At 52.4% G+C, this 27,619-nt stretch overlaps 1 protein-coding gene across 3 annotated transcripts; it reads left to right on the top strand.

Moving 5' to 3' along the window:
- BRPF1 (bromodomain and PHD finger containing 1) lies at window positions 1-24,798 on the top strand. Of its 3 annotated transcripts, none has more exons than XM_063122150.1 (14): window positions 1-125; window positions 4,429-5,047; window positions 6,125-7,084; window positions 10,402-10,600; window positions 11,374-11,508; window positions 12,689-12,835; window positions 16,400-16,706; window positions 18,951-19,256; window positions 20,639-20,923; window positions 21,575-21,722; window positions 22,154-22,290; window positions 22,388-22,506; window positions 23,568-23,722; window positions 23,932-24,798. In XM_063122150.1, exons 2-14 carry the CDS (start codon window positions 4,443-4,445, stop codon window positions 24,113-24,115), a joined length of 3,687 nt encoding a protein of 1,228 aa, XP_062978220.1. In that variant the 5' UTR covers window positions 1-125; window positions 4,429-4,442; the 3' UTR covers window positions 24,116-24,798. The 3 variants fall into 3 exon arrangements, with proteins under 3 accessions (XP_062978220.1, XP_062978221.1, XP_062978219.1); XM_063122151.1 differs by having other exon boundaries at window positions 11,356-11,508; window positions 12,689-12,817; XM_063122149.1 differs by having other exon boundaries at window positions 11,356-11,508.
- The last annotated feature ends 2,821 nt before the right edge of the window (window positions 24,799-27,619 follow it).

The following is a 27,619-nucleotide window of genomic DNA, read 5'->3' as shown; positions in this document are numbered from 1 at the left end:
GCCGCTGCTGCCGCTGCTGCCGCCGCCGCCGCCTCCATTGTCCGGGCCGGGCCGGGCTGGGCCCATGGGCCCCGCCGCCACGAGAGCGCCAAGCCACAGCCGGCCGGGGGCCTGAGCCGTGCTCGGTGAGAGAGCCTGTGGGGGCCGGGGGCTGGTGGGCTCGCGGGAAGGCTCCACGGCCTGCAGCCAGGGGCAGGCTTCTCCCGCGGGAAGGGAAGGGAGGGAGCCCGGCGGGCCAGGGGCTGCGGGGAATAAAGCAACAGGAGCTGCGGCGGGCGGGCGGGCTGAGCAGTCGGAGCAGGGTGGAGTCCTTGAGGGCAGCGGGGAGGCTGCTACGATCTCCTCCTTCCCCTCCACCTCACCTTCTCCTTCTCCTTCTCCTTCCGCATCCCGACCCGACTTCGCCCGTAATGCCCGTGCCCCGCACCTGCGGAAGGTGCCTCGGGAGGCAGGCAGGCAGGCAGGCAGGCAGGCAGGGGGTGCTATGAGCAGGGGGTGGCTTGACAGCTTCCCCACACTTACACGTTGCGACTGGCACAAGCTGCGGGCCGGATAGGGTCTGCAGGGATCAAGGGGTGTAGACTGGTGCCTCTGTGTCTGCTGTTCTGCAGCCCGCCCAAGTTCGCCTATTTCCTAGACATGTACAAAGTGCCATGGAGGTAAAGAAGGCAGGCCGTGTGCATGTGTGTGTGTGTGTGTGTGAGAGAGAGAGAGAGAGAAAGAGAGAGATTGACAGCCACCACCATCATGCTGGCTGCCCCCTCTCCTTACAGCTACTGGCACAGCATGGCCTGAGAGAGAGGGTCTAAGATGAACTGGAATCAGGGATGTAAAATATAAGTTGGCAGCTCTGCCTCTGCTCTCTCATTCTGCCCCACATTTATTTCCTGCACAAACAGGAGGTGCTATGGAGGTAAAGAAAGCAGTGTGTGATGTGATTAGACTGTGGCCCGCCAGCCGGCACTCTCTTTATAGCTCCTGGCACAACACGGGGCATTGTAGGGTTGCACAGACCGGGGGGGGGGGGGGGTGTAGTGTGGCATTTCTCTGGCATCTCTCCTCCTCGCTCTCCTGTAACTTCTATTTCCTGCAGAACCAGGGGGTGCCATGGAGATAACAAAGGCAGTGTGTGATGTGGGTTGGTTGACAGCCACCCACACTCTCTGTTAAAGCTGCTGGCACAGTGACATGGAATGAGAGAGACACTGTAGTACTTGCATGAATAAGGGATGTAGAGTGTAAAGTGGCCTCTCTCTATGCGTTCTCCTATCCCATCTCTTCTAATTTTGGTTCCTTGCCCAAGCAAAGGGTGCCAGAAAGATGAGGAAGGCATTGCCAGGGTTAGCATAGGCAAAGGGTGTAGTGACGTGATTGGCATCCTTCTGTACTCTTTTCCACCGTTCCTCTCTTAATTCCTAGTTCCCACCACACACTGGTACTTCCGAGGTGAGGAGGATAATGTGGGGTTTGCATGTGCAAAAGATAGGGGGAGACACGGACAGACAGACGGGGACACACACCTTATGATTTCCATTTCCAGTACAACCTGATTCCTGTAGTAATAAGGAAGTGAACATCACATGGGTGCTCTGACATCCCCTGCCTTAGTTGTCATTTCCTCTACAACTAGCGGGACTCCACACGGTGACAGAGGCAGTTGGGGGGGGGGGGGGGGAGAAAGGTTTTTTTTTTTTGCATGAATAAGAAGTGGCAACAGACTGGCCTTCTCCCACTTCCCTCCCCTTCTTTTTTTTTTTTTTGCCAGCCTCCATTCTTTGCACAATTATAAGTACCATAGATACGAGAGCCATTTGAGACTCCCTTCTTTTAATTGTCTTTTGCTCTACAACTAGTATGACACTGTCTAATGAAGGAGGCGGTGGTGGTGATGAGCATGAGTAAGAAGTGGCAATAGACTGGCAATAGACTCTCTCCAGTTATTTCTCTTCCTTGCACAATCAGGGAGTACTACGGAGATGCGGAAATCAGTATGGTGTGGCTAGCGTGACATCTCCTCTCATAGTTGTCATTTCCTCTACAGCTACTGGGAGCACCACAGGGTGAGAGGCGTGTTGTGGGGTTGGTGTCCGCAAGAAGCAGCAGTACACTGGCACCCCCTCCTCTCCTTAAATATCCATTCCCTGCACAATTAATGGGGTATTATGGAGTTGGGAGCATTAGTGTGTGTCTGGGAGACATTATCTGGGAGACATGATTCCTGCTCCCTGCATGGCAATGAAGAGAGCAGCATGGAGGTAGCATGAGCTAGGTATGGTGTAAGGAGGCCAATATCCTACTTCTCTTCGGTTTATTTATTCGTTGAGAATATTTATAACTCACGCTTCAGTCCAGAGAGGCTTACAATTAAAAAGCACGAAGAACATCATTAATATAAGAGCCGTACGGCCTAAACAAAACCAGTAGAACTCCATCAAAACAAACCTGAGTTTACATTAAAAGCAAGGCAAATAGAAGTCTTGGAGCATTCCTCAATGAGGGCATCATCCACATTGCTTCAGGAAAGATGTGGGTGGGTGAGGGGGCTCACAGAATGGGCAAGTTCATGGTGGAGGGGGAGTCAGTCCTTCAGGTACCAGGGTACTAAAGCCATTTGAAGCTTTAAAACTGAGAACCAGCATCTTGAATTGTGCCTGGTAATGGACCGTGAGCCAGTGCACTTGTTTCAAGACTGCCAATAGGAGTTTCATTCCACTAGTCCAGTTAGAAATCAAGGTGCAGTATTTTGTGCCAACTGAAGTGTCTGAGTAGTCTACAAGAGTAGACCCATGTATAAACTGACAGTATAAATGGAATGTTTGCTTGGATTGCCTTGCCCAGACTATCTCTTCCTTTGGAGCTGATAGAGGGAGCCATGGGCAAGTTTGCGTACGGCTAATATTCCCGGACTTAAAACCTTTTCCCTCCCCAGCTCTGCCTGACTGCTGCTACTGTTAAACATTTAGTGGCAACAGCATTGCCAGGAAATGAAGTGAGAAGGATCCCTGCCTAGAGGGCTTACAATCTGCGTTGGTGGAGTGGAGGGAGAAGGGAGGTTGTGGGCTCTCCCACACTAGAGGCCTTCAAGAGGCAGCTGGACAACCATCTGTCAGGGATGCTTTCGGGTGGATTCCTGCATTGAGCAGGGGGTTGGACTTGATGGCCTTGTAGGCCCCTTCCAACTCTGCTATTCTATGATTCTATGATGAAAGAGTAAAAAAAAAAGGTCCTTCGTAAATCACATGACAGCACAGGTACAGGAAATAAGTCAAGAATGAAGGGAAGATATACAGCCCCAAACCTTGGAGATGTGGCAGACCTACACCAGGGAATTACTGTTTGGCTGTAGCGCATTGGTGCATTCTGCTGCATGTTCAGAGCTGCATGGCTTACCTCCACGGGTAGGTGTGTTCATCACAGCAAACCCTAATCTACCCCCACTGTGCAATGTAAGTTGGGAACTGGGATACAGTAGAGCCAGCAGGCAGTGAAGAGCAAATAAGGTGAGGTGGTTTAGGGAAAGCTCTGCTGAAGAAGTGAGCTTTGAGGAAGAAAGGAAAACGGCTAGGCAGGTGGAAAAATGGGTTGGAGGGAGAAGCACCAAAAGTGTGTGCAAAAGGAGAGAGACGCTGGCTCTGGTGCTGGTGAGAAGACTCTTTATTTTTTATTTTTCTTGTTAAAAATGTTATTTTAAAAAAACATCACGAATAGCCCAACGTTTTGGATGGTGTCAATCCTTCTTCAGGGGCTGTATTTAACACAGAATGTATATGTGTATTAGTATTTAATTACAAACTAATAAATATACATAACCAAATACAACAGGGACAATACCATTACATAAGAGTTGTTAGAGCATTATGATATTTATCTCTATAGGATATTGACATAAAGACCTAAAAGAAACCATCTAACGCATTGAAGAAATTTATGTTGGATGGAAAGCCAGAGGCTGTTCTGCTCCCTGTATAGCCAACAGAATACCTTTGGGTAGAGAATATACTGTGAGCCCAAGGTAGTGTGAGGAAGCTATCATCCCACGTCTCTCTCTTACGTTGCGACCAGATTTCTGCTACCCACATTGCTGGTTGCCTAACTTGGCAATAAACCAGGAGAGAGAAAGAGAGAGAGGATGAGGAGTAATACCTGTACAGAGCCACGCAAGATTTTGCGCAACAGATCTCTGATGTGGGCCGTGATGCTCATGCTGGCTCTGCCGTTTCCCCCAGTCTATGGTTCCCACGTGTTGTTCCCGTATCAATTGGGCAAAATCAATCTGGGGCTTGAGTTGGAATTAGCCGGGAGTCAGTTTTCTAAGCCCCGTGTCCCCTCACGTAGGCCTTTGGGTCTGGGGAACAATCTACTGGGTGCTGGTGTGTGGTGCTGCGGTAGCCCTAGGATGCTCATTCTGTTAATTCCCCTCCCTTACAGAGCCGAGAGGCGCCATGGGGGTGGACTTCGACGTGAAGACGTTCTGCCACAACCTGCGGGCCACCAAGCCGCCGTACGAGTGTCCTGTGGACACCTGCCGCAAAATCTACAAGAGCTACAGTGGCATTGAGTACCACCTGTACCACTATGACCACGACAACCCGCCCCCTCCGCAGAGCACCCCTCTGCGCAAGCACAAGAAGAAGGGCCGGCACGGCCGGGCTACCAACAAGCAATCGCCCAGCCCTTCCGAGACCTCGCAGTCCCCGGGCCGCGAGGTCATGACCTATGCGCAGGCCCAGCGCATGGTGGAGGTGGACCTGCACGGCCGCGTGCACCGGATCAGCATCTTTGACAATTTAGACGTGGTGTCGGAGGACGACGAGGCGCCCGAGGAGGCGCCCGAGAACAACAGCAACAAAGAGAACACGGAAACCCCGTCGGTGGCCCCCAAAGCCGGCAAGCACAAGAACAAGGAGAAACGCAAGGACTCCAATCACCACCACCACCATCACCACAGTGCCTCGGCTGGCAACACGCCCAAGCTTCCGGAGGCCGTGTACCGGGAGCTGGATCAGGACACGCCTGACGCCCCGCCCCGCCCCTCCTCCTATTACAGGTACCAGTGGTGGGCGAGGGGGCAGAACGCCGTAACACTGTTCTTCTGGGGGGGGGCGTTGCGGGGTCATCTAATCGCTAGTGTCTCAAGTTGGGCGGAGGGCTCCTCAAGGAAGGGCTTAATTAAGGTGGGCCTGTGGGCCAGTCTCTGTGCTTGCCTCTTGTCGGTGTCCACTGACGCTGCACCTCGTTCCAGTTTGGAGACCGAGGCCGTCTGCCTCCATGGGGCAAAAGGAAGACAGGCGTGGGAGCTCTTGTTCCTTGGGAAGAGAAACGGTCGCCTTATTCCCATCATGGAATCGGGTCACAGAATTCCCCCCGGGGACCAAGGTGCGGAGAGAAAGCAGGCGCTGCTGTCTGCAGGGAGATGCTAAAGCTCTTTGCCCCCCTTGACTTAAGAGAGGTACACTGCGCTGAAGTTTTTTCAAAACTCCCCCCCCCGCCCCCGATTGTAACGAAGTTCTGGTTCAGTTACCTGAGATACTAGAATGACTTTGACAAACGGGTTTCCATAAAATGACATGGAAGGTCTCTCTCCCCTAAGTCAAGCCGAGGGTTTGAATGGCAGTGATTGCAAAGCCTAGAGAAAGTTCATGCAGTCACTCAGTGTAAGAAGGGAGCATTCCAGACGTTGGTGTAGATGCATGGTGGAATTAAGACAAATGATCGGTAGTGTGCGGAGGCTCTAAACACGTGGAAAGCTGCTACGGTTTACTCCTTGGCCACCAGTTGAGGTATTAATGATCATTCTCCTGCTGTCAGGGCTGGTGGTAACAGCAGCAGCAGCAGCAGCAGCAGCACCCCCACCCCAAACCACGTGGTTGGAGCCTCTAAGTGTCCAGCTCTCGGTACAGCTAGAGCTGCCCAATGATACATTTTTAAATATAGACCCTGCAGAACTTTCAAGCCGCTTAAAGGTAGGGTGTGGACGGGTGGCCCCTGTGAAGGCTCTCCAACCTCTGCCTCCTTGCCTCAGTCCTCAAGGTAAGCTCTTCCCTGACCAGTGCCCAGTCCCCACCAGCCGCTGAGTCTGTGTTGTGCCTTTCCCCCCACCCCACCCCACCCCCTTCCCTCCCAGATACATTGAGAAGTCGGCGGAAGAGCTGGACGAAGAGGTTGAGTATGACATGGACGAGGAAGATTATATCTGGCTGGACATTATGAACGAGCGCCGGAAGACGGAAGGCGTCAGCCCCATCCCCCAGGAGATCTTTGAGTACCTGATGGACCGGCTGGAGAAGGAGTCCTACTTCGAGAGCCACAACAAGGGCGACCCCAACGCCTTGGTGGACGAGGACGCCGTCTGCTGCATCTGCAACGACGGGGAGTGCCAGAACAGCAACGTCATCCTCTTTTGCGACATGTGCAACCTGGCCGTGCACCAGGAGTGCTACGGCGTCCCGTACATCCCCGAGGGCCAGTGGCTGTGCCGCCGCTGCCTGCAGTCGCCCTCCCGGGCCGTGGACTGCGCCTTGTGCCCGAACAAAGGGGGCGCTTTCAAACAGACGGACGACGGGCGCTGGGCCCACGTGGTGTGCGCCCTCTGGATCCCGGAGGTGTGCTTCGCCAACACCGTGTTCCTGGAGCCCATCGACAGCATAGAGCACATCCCGCCGGCCCGCTGGAAGCTGACCTGCTACATCTGCAAGCAGCGGGGCTCCGGGGCCTGCATCCAGTGCCACAAGGCCAACTGCTACACGGCCTTCCACGTCACCTGCGCGCAGCAGGCCGGGCTCTACATGAAAATGGAGCCCGTCCGGGAGACGGGGGCCAACGGCACCTCCTTCAGCGTCCGCAAGACGGCCTACTGCGACATCCACACGCCGCCGGGCTCCATGCGGCGCCTGCCCGCCCTGTCGCACAGCGAAGGGGAGGAGGAGGAGGAGGAGGAGGAGGAGGACGGGAAAGGCTGGAGCTCGGAGAAGGTGAAGAAGGCCAAGGCCAAGTCCCGGATCAAGATGAAGAAGGCCAGGAAGATCCTCGCTGAGAAGAGAGCGGCTGCGCCAGTCGTCTCCGTCCCCTGCATTCCTCCCCACAGGTAGGGCCGGCCCCCCCTCCTTCTCTAGCCTCTTGTTCTACATTCCTAGGGGAGTGGCAAGGTGCCCTCTCTGCAACTGTGAGGCTGCCATCGGGAACATCCCAGGAGGGCAGACTGAACCCTGTAGGTCAGTCCGCAGGGCCCCAAACGAAAACCCCAACTTTGGAGCACCTCCCCCAGAGACCGGTGCATGAACTGTCTCGGGCTGCAGGCACGTGGGGCAAATAGGGTTGGGTGCTTGTGGAAGGGCTTTTCAGGGGGCAGGGCTATTTATTCTGTTGCATTTGTATCCCCCCCCCCCACTTCCAACGAACCAGGTGGCATGTTAGCCTCCCAATAGCCGATGAGGTTCAGTAGGCTGAGAGAGGCCACCCTGCTGAGCTTAGGTTTGAACGGGCCTTTTCCCGGGCCCAGCATCCTACGCCACGGCGCTCCGCATCTCTGCGCAACGGTGCGCTTTCCGTGCCTTTTGGGCATAACGGGTGTTGGGTTCAGTGAATTCACATGAGAATATTCCAGGGCTTGGATCCAGATTTAAGCTGGATCAACTGCGCTGGTAGGAGGGAACTTCCCCCTGCCCTCCAGAAAATACTATACAGAGAGGCAGGAAACCCTGCTGAATGGGATGTGTGGTGAGGGTGTGTGTGAAATGGAGGAACCCTCCAAAATTGGGTGGAGGGACCTTTCCGAGCGGCGCCCTTCCTCTTTTGGAAGAACCTTTCCCTCTTACCAAAGGCAGATCCTCGAAAGGAGAGCACAGGAGAATGATCCGCTTTCCCTCTGCTCTCCTTTCTAAGGAGGAGTCTGTTGTTTTGTTTGTTTGGCTGGGAGGAATGGCATCCTGGTAGGAAGTGGAGAGGGTCTCCTTATTGGTCTTCTAATGTTATCATAGAATCATAGAATAGCAGAGTTGAACGGGGCCTACAAGGCCATCGAGTCCAACCCCCTGCTCAATGCAGGAATCCACCCTAAAGCATCCCTGACAGATGGTTGTCCAGCTGCCTCTTGAAGGCCTCTAGTGTGGGAGAGCCCACCACCTCCCTAGGTAACTGATTCCATTGTCGCACTGCTCTAACAGTCAGGAAGTTTTTTCTGATGTCCAGCTGGAATCTGGCTTCCTTTAACTTGAGCCCGTTATTCCGTGTCCTGCACTCTGGGAGGATCGAGAAGAGATCCTGGCGCTCCTCTGTGTGACAACCTTTTAAGTATTTGAAGAGTGCTATCATGTCTCCTCTCAATCTTCTCTTCTCCAGGCTAAACATGCCCAGTTCTTTCAGTCTCTCTTCATAGGGCTTTGTTTCCAGACCCCTGATCATCCTGGTTGCCCTCCTCTGAACACGCTCCAGCTTGTCTGCCTCCTTCTTGAATTGTGGAGCCCAGAACTGTGGGAGCCCAGAACAGAATTGTGGAGCCCATGAACAACCAGTTCAGGAGTTAGGGCTGTACTGCCACCCTCACCTTTTAAAGCAGAATGGGTTCTCCGGTTCCTCCCTCCCTTCGTTCCGGTTTTAACTCTTCTCTCTGTGAGAACGGGGCAGGAGTGGGACCGTGTTCATGGTCTGGGGAGCCGAAGAAACTGCTCACATAAACAGTTTGGCGGCAGGGCTGCTCTCCGTGGTCCCTCAGCACCCCTGCTGAATTCGTCTTCTGTGCATAACAATTATTGCAGGACTGCAAAATATGCCAGGCTGATGGTTGCTTAGCCGCACAGCGAGTGCGCTCTCCTCCTGGGCGGTGGTTCTACCGTCCTCTTGGTTGGGGTCAGAAAATAAGCCCACCGGCGAGGTGTTTCCTCTGGTGTGTCCCCACATTTGCAGGGGAGGGCCTCCGCCGCCGCCGCCATCTTGCTGTCCTGCTTGAGGGTTCCCCAGTGTTGGGTGGATGGCTGCATTTATATATATTTATTTATTATATTTTATACCGCCCAATAGCCGAAGCTCTCTGGGCGGTTCACAAAAATTAAAACCATGAAAAGCACAATGAAACAACCAACAGTCTAAAAACACAAATACAAAATGCAATATAAAAGGCACTTCTAAACTGAGTGTTGGGCCAGACAAGAGTTTGATTTGGTGTTCAGCAAGGCAACTCTTACAGTTTTACATTCTCTGTATTATTATTGTTGTTATTGCTGTTACCGTATTTCTTCGATTGTAAGACGCCATCGATTGTAAGACGCACACTAATTTCAGTACCACCAACAGAAAAAAAAACACCCTAAGACACACCCGCGATTCTAAGACGCACCCCGTTTTGAGAGATGTTTATATGGGGAAAAAAGGGTGTCTTCGAATTGAAGAAATACGGTATTTACATTTGTATACCGCCCCATAGCCGAGGCTCTCTAGCCGGTTTACATAGGATAAAAACACTTAAAAACAATATACAAAAATTTTAAATCACAAAAACATATGATTTAAAACCACCCCCCAAAAAAACCCACCCCAGGCTAATTACATATTGCTAAATGCCTGGGAGAAGAGAAAAGTCTTGACTTGGCGCCGAAAAGATAACAATGTTGGTGCCAGGCAGGCCTCGTCAGGGAGATTGTTCCACATTTGGGGGGCCACCACAGAAAAGGCCCTCTTTCTTATTGCCATCCTTCGAGCTTCCCTCGGAGTAGGCACCCGGATGAGGACCTTGGATGTTGAGCGCAGTGTATGGGTAGGCTCATGTCGGGAGAACCGTTCCGTCAGGTATTGTGGTCCCAAGCCATGTAGGGCTTTATAGTTGTTTAACAGTTGCTAGCATGCTTTAAAATGGTTAACCCCACTGCAGCATGGTTTCAAGAAAATAATGCTGGCGACCAAGCATCCTCTTCTCCCCTCTGTAGCTGCCGTGTGCCCTCCGGAGCTCCAGAGGGATGGGGGAGCCTACAGAGATTTGGGGGGGGGGGGGCGCAGCAGTGCAGGGGAGGGCTGCAGGTGGTGGAGAGGATGCGGAAGTCTCATTCTGTAAATGCCGTTGCTCCACAGTGCTGAATTCAAGCTGAGGATCAGCGCGGGCTGCTACGATACTGCTGTAGCTCCCTTTCCCTCTTCTCCCAGTGGCTCTGTGGCTGCGGCCACCAGCCATTTGCCTGGCCGGCTGGGAGGGAACCGTTGCTTGCCCAAAGCAAGAGAGCAAGCGGCATTTCCTCTTCTGGGTTAAGCATGTTGGGGGCCCTGGGCTCCATGTTGGAGACCCCAGGAGTCGAGGGCTTGCCCCGCCGACTTTCCACACCCGAACCCTGCTCTTCAGTCCACCACAACTGGGCCCCCCGAGGCCTGGCCTAGCTGACCCCCCCCTCCCTCCCGCCCCTCTCTTCCCCCCTGCAGGCTCAGTAAGATCACCAACTGCTTGACTCTCCAGAGGAAGAGCCAGTTCATGCAGAGGCTGCACAGCTACTGGACCCTGAAGAGGCAGTCCCGCAACGGGGTGCCCTTGCTGCGCCGCCTCCAGACTCACCTGCAGTCGCATCGGAACTGTGAGCCGGGCCGGCTGGCTTCTCCTCCGCCTGTGTCCAAGGCCGAGCAGGTGCGTCTTCTCGTGTGGCTCTGGGCAAGGGTGGCGGCGGTGGGCCGGGGGTCAGCAGCCGGGTGGGGGAGAGCAGCAGGGAGTGGCCGCCCGGTGCCCCTGGCGAAGGGCGAGGCCTCCCGGCCTGCCTGGCCGTCCGCGTGCCGGGGTTGGGCGGGCTGAAGGAGCATGGGGTTGCTCGGGAGAGGCTTAGGTACGAGGCCCTCCTTTGTGGCGAGGTCTGACGGCAGGCTCCCCCGAGCGCACCGAGGGAGGGAGCGAGGGAGGTCTCGGCTGCCACAGCGAGGTGGGCCGGGGCTGTTCCTGGACCTCTTCCGCCCAAATCAGCCGGAGCTTGACCCCAAAGGACCTGCTTTGCATGTAGAGAGCCCTCCGTTCCGTCTTGGCATCTCCTCTGGAAGCATCTTGGGGTGGGGAAGCCCTCCTCTTCAGAGGCCTCTGGGAAGTGGCTGCCTGGCAGGTTGCTCTGGCTCTGGGTGAAGCAGCTCCTTGCATCTTCCTTCCTTCTGCCAAGAGCGAGGGAGAAGGCACTGGTTCTCCTCTTGCGACCCCTCCAAAGTGGTGGCCTCTCCCCCCCTCTCTCTCTCTCCCTCTCTCTTTCTCATTCTGCCCCACTCTGCTCTGGTGTTTGCCACCCCACCCTCCCTCCCTCCCTCCCCTCGGCTCCTGGCAGCAACGCTGGCAGAAGCCAGTTGCTGCGCTGCTTCAAGCAGTGGCAGCCTGGCAGGGGGCAGGGATGCCCCTTCCTCTCATAGACTCTGATGTTCCTGCAGCGAGATAACACAGAGGATAAGAACTGGGCCTTGAAAGAGCAGCTGAAATCCTGGCAGCGCCTCCGCCACGACCTGGAACGAGCGCGCTTGCTGGTGGAGTTAATTCGCAAGCGGGAGAAGCTCAAGAGAGAGACGGTAACCGCACCGGGAAAGGGAGACGAGGGGGGGGAGGCGCAGGCTTCCCTCCCCTGGGGAAAGTTAGGGGAGGGAGGAAGGGCGGGGAGGAGGCTCCCGGAGGCTCTAGGAGAGGAATGTGGGGCTGTCGAGAGTGGGAAGTCCTGGACCTTCAGAGGGCAGCTTAGTGAAACACTCAAGAGCACGGAGCAAGCGTCAGGCTTCCCTGGGGGCCTTGAGGGAGACGGAGAAGCCCTCCTGGGGAGCTGGCAAGGAAGAGAGAAGCCAGAGGGATTCTTGGGGAGAACTCGAGCTCCTCCTGAGGGGAGAAGTGCTGGCTACAGAGGCACTTGGTCGCCCCTACAGAGTCAGGGGTGGGCAGCTGGTGGCCCTCCAGATGTTTTGGCCTCCAACTGCCCTCAGCCCTGGCCAGCAGTGTGGGCTCATGGATGTCGTAGGCCAAAGCATCTGTGGGGGGGGGCACCAGTTGCCCACCCCTGCTCTAGGCATCCCTCGTCACCAGAGCCTGCTCCCAGGCCACGTTCTAACGTGATGCGAGCGAAGCATTTTCATGGCTCCTCGAGAACTCTATCAGTCCTTGCAAGCGAGCTGCCCCAAAGACAGTGTACCGTACCGACACTCTCTCTCTTTCTCGCCATGCACAGTTTCCAGGGAACGTGGGCGCCTTTAGGAGTGGGCAGATCAGTTTCCGGGGTGGGGGGATGCGACAGGGGGCACATTGGCACCCTGCACAAGCTGAGAGCGCGGCCCGCAAAGGCCCACCAGGATCTGCCGTTACGTTCAGGATCGTAACGCCATTACCGTCAGGCAGATCGATGTAGAAAACGTTCCCTGAGTTTAGAAAGCTCGAACTCCTCCGGGAGATGGGAGCGGTGGGGGCGGGGACAGCTGCGTGGATCCACAGTTCATGGATCTCGCTGGCACAGATCTCAGGGGATGGAAACTTCCCAGTCAAGTAGGGAGCTGGGAGCGAAACGGCTGAGGAACGGCTCAAAGTAGGCAAGCTGCTCTTGGTACCCCCCCTCAGAGGAATGGTGTCCTTTGACCTCTGCCCCTCTTCCTAGGTGCTTATGCTCTCTAACCCCATGCTACTTCAGAGGTCCGGGCTCAAACCTAGCTGAGAGTCCCGGAGGCCAAGCACTCAATGGCGCCCCCCCCTCCCCTCCCCTCTGTGTTGCAGATTAAAATCCAGCAGGTGGCGCTAGAGGTGCAGCTGACCCCATTCCTCATCCTCCTGCGCCGGACGCTGGAGCAGCTCCAGGAGAAGGACACGGGCAACATCTTCAGCCAGCCGGTCCCGCTGTCTGAGGTAACAGAACTCTACGAAGTAAGAACCCCTCCACCCCCAATTTATACTTTGCTCTGTTCCCATCCAGCCCTGGCGCGGGTCTTGTCCCCCACAACCCAGGGGCCCTCGCGAGCGCCCTCGCGGCACGGCCGGGCCTCGTGGCGAACACCTGCGGCGGCGCGGCTGTGTCGAGAGGCCCCGCGAGAGCTCCGCCCCGGCCTGAGTTTGGGATCACCTGTAGAAAACCGGACAGACGGCGTCGGCGTTTTGTGTAGAATAGTACCGGGGTTTCCTCATGCCTGAGGGCGGGAGATTGGGCCCAACCTTTCCATCTGAACTGGGGTGGAATCTCTCTTTTCAAGCCCCAGGACCTGTGGAGGGATAGGATGGCATTGGCATGGCCAATTGCTCTCCCAAGACCGATGGCCACTGCCTGCCACTGTTCGCCACAGTTCCCAGGCCTGGCGCTCATGGGGTAGTATGTATGGGCAGCGTTTGAACAAAGCAAGGACACCCCGACAGGCTCCAGGTGGGCACCATCTCCCCCCCCCTTTTTTCCGTTTTGTTTTGTTAAAGTGGCCCAGAAGATAACTCAACTTCAAGAAAAGCATGGCGGCCATTGTGTTTTTGCGGCAGTGGTAATTTTTATCCCCACGCTGGTGTTGAGTTGACTTCTGGGTCATTTGTATATGGAGTTGTGGGGTGGGGAAATGACTGCTGTGTGGTGCCACTGAATTTAAAACCTCAGGGGCTGCTCATGAATCCTAGCGGGGTCACTGGACGGAACTTGGCCAAGGGCCTTCTCAGCCCTGGAGTTAGCCCTGGCTGTTCCACGCACCACTTAGGATTTTAATATAGGGATATATTACTACTCTTACAGAAGTGAACCTGTGTGTCCTTCAGACTAGTCACCACCAGGGGAACATAACAGTATCTTCCAGATAGATGTGGTCAGATTTGATACTTGTTCCCCCACCCCCACCCCGCAGCCCATAGTTCAGTGGAAAAGCTTCTGCTTTGCATGCAGAAGGTCCCAGGTTCAATCCCTGGCATCTGCAGGTAGAGCAGGCAAAACTCCTGTCTGAAATGCTGGGGAGCCACTGCCAGCCAGTGTCAACAATACTGGGCTAGATGAACCAATGGTGTGACTCAGTATGAGGCAGCTTCCTATGTTATGCTCTTGTACACCTGCACTCTGTATTATATTATATTATGGTTTTATACTGTTGTTTTATACTTTGAATGGTTTTAATTTCTGTGAACCGCCCAGAGAGCTCCGGCTATTGGGCGGTATAGAAATGTAATAAATAAATAAATAAATAAAATAAATAAACCCTGTTCCCTCTGCACTCATGAAAGAAAGAAAAAGGTTCTGGAGAAAGGAGTGCACCTGAGAACGTGCAGGGTGCTCCCACTGCTCTCCAGATACCACAGGCAGCTCTGCATACATCTGAGAGTTGCTGAGAGTCCTTGTCATTTTACAGAGGGCAATACTGTCCGTGGTGACAGTAGCAAGCTAGAGAGCTGAGGCTCCATCGGCAAGGCAGGATGGGATCTGGGTCATGGCTCCTCCTCTGCTACCCCATGTGCCTATGTCCATGTCTCTGAGAGTGTGCCAATTGGGCAGGACTCGTAATGCGACACAGGCTATCCCGGCTCTCTTTGTGACCACATCCCTTCAAAGGGAGCCAGAAGCCAGCAATCCCTGTTCCAGGTGCGCAGCTACTCCGGGGGTGCATTCCAGGGGTGCATTCCACCCAGTCCCCCTTAGTCAGCAGAGGCTTGTCCCTCCCTTCATCAGCCCTATTTGCTTGACTCATGCGGGGATCAAGCCTAACCTGGTCAGCACATTCTCTTCCTGGGCTTCCCACATCTGTGGGTGGTTAGTAAAGTGAGAAAAACCCAGGCTGTAATGTCATCTGTTCCCAGACCCTGAGCATCGGCTCCCACCATATCCTCCTTCTCAGCCCAAGCCTTCCCTCCCGGTGCTTTGGCCCACAACTCCCATCACCTTGACCATTGGCTATGCTAGCTGGGGCTGATGGGAGTTGTAGGCCAAAACGTCTGGAGGGACTCCGGCTGGAGAAGACTGCCCTAGTCCTGGCAGCCATAGGACTGACATAGCAGGCTCACCACACGGCTTAATGTAGATCGGTCAGTCCTTCGCACTCTTTAACCACTTGGTCATGTTCACAGTAGCAATGTGGTCAAAGGGAATGCTCTTTCCAGTGCTGAAAGTCTCTTGAGGGCGCTGATGAAATAAATCACACTGACTTTTAGCCAGTGTATTCAAAGGTCCAATTACAACACAAAGATTTGATAACACCCAAATCCCTCACGCATTTCCTCTGGGAGCAGTGTTATTCAAGGTTACTTGTATTAAAGGAACTAAGAAGATTAGAGTATGCTTATTTTGTTTGTTTGATGATGATGATGACAATTCAGAAGTACAAATCAAACTTAAAATGATACTTTTTCTCCATTAAAAAAAGTGCCCATTTAGTCCAGGCTTAAAGAGCATGGGCTATATCAGGAAGGAAGAAATCCACAAAAGTTAACCAGCACTATGCAGCTAACACTAGTTTAAAAGGGTTCAATTTACATCTCCTCTCTCTAACTGCTGATGAAAATGTCATATTTGAAACAGGTCACCACTGGCAGGAACAAATGCACTTGGTTGTTTACTGAAAATGTCTGGTTATCAAGAAAGGCACCTGTTGAAAGTGCATTTAGAGCACAATCTTATACACATCTACTTGGGATTAAGACCCACTGAGTAGAGACTCTTACTCCCAAATAAGTGGGTGTAAGGATTGTAGCCGTAAGGTTTTTCCTGAGGCAGATTTCACAGCCATGCAAGCTTAATGGGAGATCAAGCATGCTCTGTCCCAGCCGTTGCCACGCTGGGGATTGTAATCCAACACAACTGGAGAGCGCCAGGTTGGGGAAGACTGCTCTCTAATGTAGTGCAGCATTGTTATAAAGCCATTTTCCGGTCACACTGGCTGCTTGTGATCCAGCTCCTTCCTACGGGAGGATGCAGGCACCGCCTTTGCACAGGATAAGGAGAAAGGGGTTTGTCCCCAGGCCCTTAGTCAGTATTGTGTAGAACACGACATCCTGAGGTCTGGAGAGCCTTCAGTAACGGAAAAAGTTGTGTGTTGAGACGGTGGCATCAGTGCTGGGATGCTAGGTGGGTAACCAGATAGGGTGAAGAGCTGAGGGAAATGGAGAGCCTCCAATTACAGGTAGACCAAGGTTGGGGTACCCAAATTTGCTTGTTAGGATCTAGATTTTTAGGCACGTCAGTGAGGAACTTGCCTGGCTCTGTAGCATCCCCTACAAAAGAGAGAAGTCCTCCTTTTAAAAAGGTGCATTCATTGCTTGGACGCTGTTCCCAAGCCAAAAGTACACCAGTGGCACCTTGGGATGTGCTCCTCAAGGCGCCCTGCTGCCAGTTCTAAGTGGGGAAATTGCTCCAGATTGGGCAAGAGCTTCAGGACCTGTTTCGAGGCTGTTTTAACTTTTTCTTTCCTCGGAGCAGGAATTCCCCGGGCGGTGGGCTCCCAGTCTCTTAGCCGCCCTGCTCTCTGTCTGCTGCAGGTCCCCGACTACCTGGACCACATCAAGAAGCCGATGGACTTTTACACCATGAAGCAAAAGCTGGAGGCCTATCGCTACCTGAACCTTGATGAGTTCGAGGAGGATTTCAACCTGATTGTCAGCAACTGCTTGAAATACAATGCCAAAGACACCATCTTCTACCGGGCAGCCGTCCGGTTGCGGGAGCAAGGGGGTGCCGTGCTGCGGCAGGCACGCCGGCAAGCTGAGAAAATGGGCATTGACTTTGAGACGGGCATGCACTTCCCCATGGCCGGAGATGAGGCACCTCTGCGAAGCACTGAGAATGGTGAGTAGCAACATCCCCACCCCGGTAGCCAGAGAGTGCTGGCAATCTCCTAGGGGACGAAACCAGCAGGGCTCTTGTGAAGGCAGAACGTCCCTTAGGGTCGCCGTTCACCTAGCTTGGAACCTCGGGGCAGTGGCTGCTGAAGGAAAGGCTGTCTGAACAGGAGGATGCTAACTCTTTGGCCTGAAATGGTAGGCCTTGCCAAATGCCTGCATCAGCCCTCCCCAACCTGGTGCCCTCAGATGCGTGGGTCTACAGTTCCCATCACGCCCAGCCGGCACTGGGAGTTACAGCCCCACACACCTGGAGGGCACTAGAGTGAGGGAGGCTGAGGGGTTTTGTAGTAATGGTGAAGCCTCTGGCAGCAATGTCCCTTCGCCCTAATGGCACATCTAAGAGGGCTGGGCGGAAGGGTCTCCAGCTGCAGTTAGAAAGAGGCCGGGCAGGCAGAAAGGACTTGCAAAGAAGAGGTAGGAGAAGCAGGGGACTAAGACAGCAGAGCATCAAGGGAGCCTGAGGTAGGAAGAGGGGAGTGGCCTGGAGAGAGGAGGGGGAGAGGAGAAGGTCTGGGTCGGTGGGGCAGGAATTTGAAAGAGGAAGGAAGGAAGGAAGACCGGGAGAGGAGCAATGCACAGGATAGGACTAGGCGCTGCAAAGATGAGGAAAATGAAGCCCAATTGCAAAGCCACGTCTCTTTGCTGCCGGCTACTAGCAAACCTGTTAAAAAGCTCCCCAAATGGAATTTGGTATGTTTTCTTTTTCTGTCGACAAGTTGCCAAAAGTAACTTGCGGAATTTCAACCTTGCAGGGAAAGTCCCAAGCCAACAGGTTGCCAGGTGGCATCTGGCACACTTTCCCCTTCCTTCCATGGGATCTAACCTTTAAGCAGGTCTAACCCAATGCTCCAATGCCTGCCTAGGCCTACAGATGGGAAGGGTGTGGAGGGAGAGCTCATTCTCCCTAGGAAGGAAAAGCTCCTGATAAGTTAAAAGTGTCCACAAACAGACTTTCCAGCGGTGCCTCCTCCTCCCCTGCCCACCTCACAGTTCCTGGCAGACCACTGGCGAGGGAGGGAGAGAGGAGGAGGAGGAGGAGGAGGAGGTGCCCCCGTCTAGATGACCCCTGAGGAAGTGCAGCCCTCTCCTGGAAAAGGTTCTCCACTCCTGGGTTAGAGCCCTGGGACTGACCTGCTCTCTGCTTTGTAACTGGGAAAGGAGAATCCATTTCTAGATACTTAAGAGCTGCCTTCTCTTGGTTCTGGTCTCATCCTCAAGTTAATGCCTCTATCTGAAAGATATCCTCAATCTACCCGTGAGAACATTAGAACAGAATGCAAGAAGAGCTATGCTGGTCTACCATATCCAGCATTCTGTTCACACAGTGTTCAACCAGCTGCCATCGGGAAGCTCACAAGTAGGGCTTGAGTACAATAGCACCCTCCCACCCATATTCCCCAGCGACTGGTGTGCACAGGCACACTGCCTCTGATTCTGGAGGTAGCCCAGAGCCATCAGGACTGGTAGCCATGGATGGCCTTCTCCTCCAGGAAGTTATCCAACCTCTTTTTAAAGCCACCCAAGTGGGTGGCCACCACTATGTCGTGTAATCGTGAATTCCATTCTTTAACTCTGCGCTGTGTGAAGAAGTACTTCCTTTTATTTGTCCTGAATCTCCCACCAATCAGCTCCATGGGATGACCCCATTGGGTTCTAGTATTATGGGAGAGGGAGCAAAATGTCTCCCTATCCACTTTCTCCACACCGTGCATCATTGTCTCCACCTTTGTCATGACACCCCCCACACACACACGCACACTCACTCACTCACCTTGCTCCAGCCTCTTGATCGTTTGAGTTGCCCTTTCAGGCTGCTGGAGGCCAGGAGGAACTGAATAGATATTCAGATGTTACCACTGCCAATCTGAAAGCTGGAGGAAAACCTTTAATGAAGGAGGCAGGTATAAAAGGAAGCTATAGAAATTCCCAGGCACTGGAAATATAGCCTAAACTACAACCATATAGAACGGCTGAAGGCAACAACCTCACCCACCTTAACATTCTTAGTTTTTGCCAGTTTCTTGGACCAATCCTATTTTCTCTCTATTGTCCTGGGGACTGAGATGGCCTATAACTAAGGCAAGCCTGCTTCTCTTGGCCTTGTTAACAGGCAGGACTGTGGTCTGCTAGTGAAATGCCCTTAACAGGCCTTTGTTCTTCCTCCCCCCTCCCCACCCCGACACCTCAGATGAGGAGCGGCTGCTGCTGTCCGAGAACCAGAAGCACCTGCCCCTGGAAGACCAGCTGAGCCTCCTGCTGGAGCGTCTGGCCGAGGTGAGCGCCGGGAAGCAGAGCGTAGGCCGCTGTCGGCGGGCCAAGATGATCAAGAAGGAGATCACGGCCTTGCGGCGCAAACTGGCACACCAGCGGGAGACGGGGAGGGATGGGCACGGCCCCTTGGCCCGCATCATTCTGCCGACCCATAACCCGTGCGAGAAGGACACTCAAACCGACAGTGCGGCTGAGGAGAGCAGCAGCCAGGAAACCGGCAAAGGTTGGTGGGGCTTGACTGCATGGAGTAACCTGTCCCTGGCTTGGGTCCTTGTGCAAATGGAAAGAGCTTGCCTAGGGGAGTGGTGGAGTTACTCTCTTTGGGGGATTTACTGAAATAAAGTAAAAATGCACCTGTCAGGGATACTCCGAGGCATGGCATACCCAGCATGTTGGCCTAGGATCCCTTGGATCCATTCAGTGATCCTGTGGAATAGGATTCCACAGGATCACTGGAAGATTCCAGCTGGACATCAGGAAAAACTTCCTGAATGTTAGAGCAGTACGACAATGGAACCAGTTACCTAGGGAGGTTGTGGGCTCTTCCACACTAGAGGCATTCAAGAGGCAGCTGGACAACCATCTGTCAGGGATGCTTTAGGGTGGATTCCTGCATTGAGCAGGGGGTTGGACTCGATGGCCTTGTAGGCCCCTTCCAACTCTGCTATTCTATGATTCTGTGATTCTATGAGGACAGGAAGGGCGGCACTGAGCTCAGTTTCAAAGCGTTAACTCCTCTTCCAGCCCTACTAGATCCCCAGGGTTCACCCAGTATCTATCTCCTAAATAGATCTGCCCATTAGCCCTGCTCCATATTCTTGAACTTCAGCCCAAGTCTCTCAGCCATTGTTATCAAGCTGAATTCCTTATGAAACCCCCCACCCACCACTGCCCCCTCCTGGAACCCTGCAAGGGCTACACCCCCTCTACACCAGGGGTGGCCACTGCAGTCCCAGCAATTCTGCTGTTTCGCAGGCTGTTATGAATACAGGGTCCTGGAGAGAGAGAGAGAGAGAGAGAGAGAGCGCTATCCCCACATGTCCTGTTTCTCTATGGGAAGAGCGTTTTCTGCCCTGTGTCTCAGCAGACGTGTGCTCCTGACAGCTGGCCAAACAGCTCTTCGGAGCACGCTTCTGCTGGGCTTTCAAGAACGGTCAGGTGGTGAGGGCTGCAGAAAGAACCTTCACTCGCAGGTTACTTATCCATGCCCTAGAGCTTGCCCCATTAAAACAAACCCGTGCCGTTTATATCACAATGGGCAGTATCCAGTCCTGCTAGTCCAGCTTGCGCAGTGGGGTCCTAGCGGCTCCTGAAGCAATCAGAAATGAGCCGAAATGCTTTTTCCTGGGAGAAAGCAGATCTGCGCAGCTCACAGAAGGGAGCGCTGCTGACGAGCCCATTTCTGGGAATGAGCATTTCTGGGTTTAAGAAACGCTATTTCCCTGTTGCACAAGCAGAGCGGCCCTGTTTGAGATCGGTTCAGTTGCCATAACGGAGGGGTGGGCAGCTTAAAAAAGGACCTGTTCAGCTTGTTTGCCTGGGAGGGATACTGAACTGAGGGTGCTGAAGTTCTTCCTCTGAGGAAATGCCACCGCTTCATTCCAGGCCTTGGGCCCAACTCCTCCTCCACCCCAGCCCATGAAGTTGGCAGGAGAACATCAGTGCTATTCTCCAAGAAGAACCCCAAAACGGCTGGGCCCCCAAAGCGTCCTGGACGCCCGCCGAAGAATCGCGACAGCCAGCTGGCTCCCGGTCATGGGAACAGCCCTGTGGGGCCCCCTCAGCTGCCCATCATGGGGTCCCAGCGGCAGCGCAAAAGGGTGAGGAGCCCACGGCCCAGCACCAGCTCAGACAGCGACAGCGACAAATCGGCAGAGGACGCGCCTCTCGGTGAGTTCAGGAGGGGCCTTAAGCAAGGGATGCTCACCGTCTTCCTTCCGCGGTGTGGATGTGATGGGGAGAGGGCTGGTCCACCGCAAATCCTGTGTATATCCAAGGAAGGAAATGAAATTATGCCAATAGCATTCATTAGGTTGTTCATGACAATATAGTCCAGCCTCTAGAAAAGTGCTCACACAAGTTTGTTAAAAGAGTATTGCCTATGTCAGTTTAGGCGTTTTGTCCCAGGTAACAAAGCAGTAAAAGTATAGCAACTGTGAAGAGAGAATTGGGGCCTCTGGGGATGACAAGAGGCAGAGGGGACCCTGTAACAGAGTGATAGTGAATTATGAAAAGCGAAGACTTCCTTCTTCGTAAGAGCGCTATCAACCCTGTCTGGTCACGGTTAGCAAACAAAGCTTTCCTTTTTCTGAGAAACGTTTTCCTTGCAACTCTGAAGATTAGAAGCGCTCTCCTTTTCGAAAGCCACATGCAGCCTGTGCACCCGTGCTGGGATCCAGCTCTCACCATTTGTCCTGTGATCGTTGGCCAGGCAGAAAGCCATTGCCCTGTTGCCAACTGGGGTGTTCCGCTGCAGGAATCTAGAAGCCTCCCCCCCCCCCCTGTTCTCATTTGTCCTTCCACCGCTTTGCCTCTGTCCAGACCTGCCAGCCAATGGCTTCAGCAGCGGTAATCAGCCAGTCAAGAAGAGCTTCCTAGTTTATCGCAGTGACTACAACCTCCCACGCAGCAGCTCCGATTCGGAGTCGAGCAGCACCAGCAGCAGCAGCGCTGCTTCAGATCGCACCAGGTACGTGCAGAGAGCCATGAAGCAAAGTCCTCCCTCCGCCTTCCCCCCCCCCCCCAACCTCCATAGAAGAAAGCGCAGTGAAGTCAAGTGGCGGCTAGATAGCTCCAGATGAGGCCATTTCCCAGGTGGCAAACTTGAAACCTGTCATTGTCCTTCCAGTACCCAAGACAACATTGTCTGACACACACCCTGCCACAAGATCTTAGCACGACCACAATACTTGCTGAGAGTCCTAATGACAGGATTGATTCTGGCAGCTACTATGGGAAATTCCTGGAGTGCATTGTTCTCGCCATCCACCCCACCGCAACTACTCAGAATATAAGGCACCATTCCTTTTACCCTCTCCGTTATTAATGCTTCTGTGGCTCAGGCCCCTGCAGAAAGCAATATCCAGAAAGTTAATGTTAACCCTGCTTCTTCCCGCTTAGCACTACTCCCTCCAAACAAGGCAGAGGGAAGCCCTCTTTCTCCCGTGTGAATTTCCCAGAGGACAGCAGCGAAGACACGTCGGGAACAGAAAACGAGTCTTATTCAGTGGGAACTGGCCGAGGAGTGGGCCATGGCAGTGAGTATCTGGGTGCCGTTACCTCCTCTTTCCTGTCTGGGCCTGGGCTGCAAGGATGGCATTCACCCCCTTCCACTCTGGTTCTGTCTTTCTGCAGTGGTGCGGAAGAGCATTAGCCGATCGGCTGGCTGGCTTTCCGAAGACGAGGACTCCCCTCTGGATGCCCTGGATCTGGTGTGGGCCAAGTGCCGCGGTTACCCATCTTATCCAGCACTGGTGGGTTTTTAATTCATTTTCATGCACATTCCCCACACCCCTGATGCTCAAAGAGGAAGGGCCATGCTGAGCCTTTTCAGACATTAGATAGCAGAAACTGAGGCAATGAATAAGTGACTGTCAATTGGGGAACAGTAACAAGAAGAAAACCAGACGCTCTCAAGGACAGATCACCAGGAGTTATGGAAATTTATGAAGCCATGATCACACTGCAGCATGGAAAATGCTGCCCAATGTAAATCCAGCATATTCAGCAGAACCTGAGTGTTCCTTATTTTTTAAAATGCAATTTTCTAACTGTTGCAGAGATTTTTTAAAATAAATAAATAAATAAATAAGGAGACTTTTCTTCTCAAATTTGTGAGCCAAGGTGAAGAGATGGAGCAATCTACATTTTAACACATCTCTGTCTCTCCTTCCTTTGCATGTTTCCTTACTCTTTATAGCCCTACTTCCAGCGCTTTTTATACTCCTCAGTCCCTGGCAAAAACTGAATTCAAAATTTCGGCCTCCCCATCTCCAAATCCCCAACTGTGCAACTACGTAAAACAGTGGCCCCGTTCAGACAACACGCTAAACCACGCTGCTCAACCACAAAATGGTTAACAGAATGTATTAACCGTGTTGTCTGAACGGGGCCAGTGTGTTTGCAACAATATAAGTGAACTGTAATTAGCACCTCATGGAAGCGACTAACAGAGACGTTAAATAAGTGGCGGAAGTAGTAATTCCATCACTAGTAGCAGAATACATGTGCAGCTGCCGGTGAACAACTCGGGTTGTTCCTTGGTAAAGGCCTTGACCCTTGAAGCCCCAGTGCCTGCTTATCCTTGTTTTCATCTCACCCAATTCATCCAAGAAGCTCAGGGGACTTAAACCCGGGTTATCCCGCTCAATAACGAGTCTGTCAGTAACACCAGACTGATCTCAGCCCTTTCCTGCAGTTGTACCGGCTGCCTTTTCTTGCCTTGCCTTTGTATCTGTAAGGCCCTCCCTGTTTCATACCACATGGGTAGCTGCCCTTCCCTGGTGCCTGAACTTTTCCCTACTGCTCTTGGCAGATCATTGACCCGAAGATGCCACGGGAAGGGATGTTCCACCACGGTGTCCCCATCCCTGTGCCCCCCTTGGAAGTGCTGAAGCTGGGAGAACAGATGACTCAGGAAGCACGGGAGCATCTCTACTTGGTCCTCTTCTTTGACAACAAACGAACCTGGTAAGGGCTGGATTTCGTGCTGCTTTGCCCATCTCTGAAGTTTGCAGGAACGGGGCTGCTATGTCAGGGCAGAGCCAGGTCCAAGACCTGGTGGATGAAGTGGGGGGGGCGGGGGTACAGCCACCCTGAAATGGGAGCTTGGATGGAGCAGTCCTCTCTCTTCAAGAGATGGAGACCCTTAGTGACGTTTGCTTGTTCTGTTTTTGCAGGCAGTGGTTGCCCCGCACCAAACTCGTACCCCTGGGTGTGAACCAGGACCTGGACAAGGAGAAGATGCTAGAAGGGCGCAAGTCCAACATCCGCAAGTCTGTCCAGATCGCCTACCACCGTGCCATGCAGCACCGCAACAAGGTGCAAGGCGAGCAGAGCAGCGACTCCAGCGAGAGCGACTGACCCTCAGAGGAGCTCCCGCCCTGGGCGCTCGCTCAGTGCAGCTGGACTGTACGGGAGAGGGGAGCGGGGAGCTCCGGCCTTGAGAAGCCCGAGCCCTTGGCCAGCCTGCGGGAGCCTATGTAGAGCACCCAGCGGCCCCTCCAGTGTGCTGGGCACACCCACAGAGCACTGTGCCCTCCATGTGGGCAAGCCTACCTCTTGTGCCAGCCTGCCCTTCCTTGTTCCATGCCTGGAATTGCCCTGACCAGCTGCGTGAGCAATACCCAGCTGCCTGTATAGCTCCCAAGGACAATACCCCACCCCCTGGGTCCTGAGGCTCTAGGCCTTTGTAAAATACTGTACAATAGTGGGAGAATGTAAATTATTTGGGCTGCTCCATATACTTACACACACACACACACAAACGGACCCTGGCCCCATGCTTCCCTGCATCATAGGACCTGTCCAGAAACATCAGCCTTTCCTCGGCCCAGCCCTACCGACACTCTGCAGAGCAGGGCCGCTGTCTTCTCACTCGCACATTTTGATACTATAGCTTTTTGGAACCCGGCTCTGCCTGACCCCCACCCTGTAGGAACCCGGCTCTTCTTTCTGCTGCAGCTGGGTTGGCATTTGTACTTGTATTTATTTTGGAGGAAGAAGATCTCTATCGATTCTTAGAAAATAAAATGGCTCTTTTGGAACCAACTGTGTCTGTAATTTTTTATTTTTATTTTGCCGGGGGGGGGGGGGGGTTGTTACCAGAAGAGATGAGCAAGTGAGTGTTTTTTCCATGCAAAGTTCCAGTGACCATTCTACACTGCTGCCCACTCTTGGCCTGAAAGCAGCAAGTAGCTGGATAGTAAAGCCAACTCTACTATCCCTGTTGTCAGGATTAACACCACTGCTGTGATTATTTGCTGTTCATTTAGAACGAACAATATATGCCACCTGCTACGGGTTTGATTCAGATCTAACCTGGAAAAACTGCACTAGTGGGCGTGTGCTTCCCCGTCCCCTCCCTCCAAGGGCAGCCCTCTCCCCCAGCCCCCTGAAAAAGCTACACACAAGAGTCAGAAGATCTTCTGAAATGGGATGGGAGATCCCCAAAAGTCTGTCAGAGGGGCATTCCATGAGTGGGGCCCTTCATCTTCTGGAAGGCAGATCCTGGATCCAACCCTAGACCTAGAAGCGATGTTGATAATTACATTTACAAAAATAATAAATGGGCAAAATACCCATTTCATCTTTCCCTATATTTTTATTTACCACATTTGCATCCCACTCTTCTTCCAAAGGGCTCAAAGTAGCTTATGCATAATTCCCAAGGAGTCTCCCATCTGGCAGCTCACAGGGACAGACCTGGCTAGCTTCAGCAGTAGGACTGCAGCAGCATCTGCTTGCAGACCATTCTCAGGGCTATATTTTGGGATAGTGAAGTTAAAAATATGTGGTGCATTAAAACACACACCTCAAACTCTACTTCTATGTTGTTGTTGTTTATTCGCTCAGTCGCTTCCGACTCTTCGTGACTTCATGGACCAGCCCATGCCAGAGCTTTCTGTCGGCTGTCTTTTATTCCACAGGGGAGAGCAATGCCAAGCCATTTCACCCCATTTTTGGACACTACCTAGCGTGTTTTCAATATTACTCTCCACATTTGCTAAATTTCCAAAGGGAACATACATTTTTCATTTCTGCTTTGTTCCAAAGAGTTTGTAAGCTTACCTGTATGCCATATTTGTTTTCGAGTTGTTTGCTTCACATCCCTCCATCTTGAGACTGGAGAAGTCTGTAAATATGAGTGGGGGGGAAGAGACTCATTTCTTGTACATGTGAGTAAATATTATGCCGTTATAGAAAAACTTTTAAAAAAAATAACAACTAGTCTGAAGAATCTTGTGCAGCTCTAAAACTTGCACTCTATAGTATATACTAGCTGGTCCAAATTCTAGCCCCTAATGTGTTTTTTGTCTAGGAGACCAAAGAGGCAGCTAAGGGCACAATCCCATGCATGTTTAGGCTGGAAAAAAGCTCCACGAGTCCCAGTATTCCCCAGCCAGTCATGCTTTTTCTGTCTAAATATGCTTGGGGTTGATCCTAAATATATTTTATACAAGTGATGCTAAAAATATCTTTTAGTCTGGAATGTGTCCTTGGTGGCTGTGATGATGATGCAGAAGAGAACCAATTTTTAAAATGGCTGTTGATTGAAACCCATTCAATTTCACAAATAGAGAAAATGCAAAAGCCCGATCTGCATTGCTTGCAAGAACTGCCTAGGGCCCTTGGACTTCAGACATAAACTCTGTTGCACAAGCTGCACACTGGTTCTCTTTTACTGTAGAATGAATTTTATTTCAGTTTCAGCCTTCAGTTGGCAGCTAGCAATCATTGACTCTTATTTCCCATGATGTAGGTAAATTTTCAGTTTCACAACCTCAGCAGTCTTCTAGCCTTTTTTTTAAAAAAAATTAATACAGACCACTTTGAGACAGCAGCTGTAACTCAAAGTTTGGGAGACCCTCCAGAACACTGGGTGAGGTTGCGCTAGGAACTGCATGAGGGGGAACTGGCCTTTTGCCTCCCCACTTCTGTTGTGCCCCCAAAGCAGAACTCTGATGGATGCAACCCACGATTTTGTGCATTTTGTTACTGTACAGTGCAAAAATATGCAAGTAAACATATTTGTAGTAGATAACACCATGACAAATAACTGGAATACTTAGTTGTTAGAACTGATAAAATCAATGAATTAAAAACCTTTTGGTTTAAATATCTGGATGATTTTGGCTGGATAGACGTAGATGAGGCAAGAGGTGGCCAGAGCATAAACCATAACCGTTCCAGAAGAGATGGATCCTGCAGCAGTCCTAATGACCAGGTTACCTACACGTAGCAATTATTTCAATTTTAGAAGAACCCAGGCACATCTCTCTCACTAGATTGTTGGAAGCTCCTTCCTTATAGACTGTAGTTAGGGTGTTGAGCTTCCAATCTCCGATTTTAAACAACTTCCATAAGGGTAGCCCTATTAGTCTGTTGCAGCAAAACCAGCAAGCACCACAAAGTCTTGTAGCACCTTAGAATCATAGAATAGCAGAGTTGGAAGGGGCCTACAAGGCCATCGAGTCCAACCCCCTGCTCAATGCAGGAATCCACCCTAAAGCATCCCTTAAAGTTAACGGATTTATAATTATGCCATAATCATAAATCTTGTGACAATGAAAAGCGTAGCAAGTTTATTTTAGCATAAGTATCCAGTCTACAAAAATTCGTCATAATAAATTTGTTAACAATGCCATAGGCCTTTTTCTTGCTATTCTGGCATAACCGTCCGTGGGACTGAACTCCATGGCCCAGTCTCTACTGAGGCACTTTAATCACAGAGAGAGAGAGAAGGGGGGGGGAGAGGAAGAAACTGCTTTCCATCAGACCCTTTTTGAACGTAAGCTTTTCATAGAGCCCTAATATTTGTTGGGCCTTCTCAACTCCAACCCTTAGACCGGAAGAACTTCCCTTGAC

The sequence above is a fragment of the Elgaria multicarinata genome, chromosome 3 (genome assembly GCF_023053635.1).
Source record: "Elgaria multicarinata webbii isolate HBS135686 ecotype San Diego chromosome 3, rElgMul1.1.pri, whole genome shotgun sequence".
Classification (NCBI taxonomy): Eukaryota; Metazoa; Chordata; class Lepidosauria; order Squamata; family Anguidae; genus Elgaria; species Elgaria multicarinata.
Note: the sequence above shows the minus strand (reverse complement) of the source record. Positions and strands in the feature narration are given on the sequence as shown.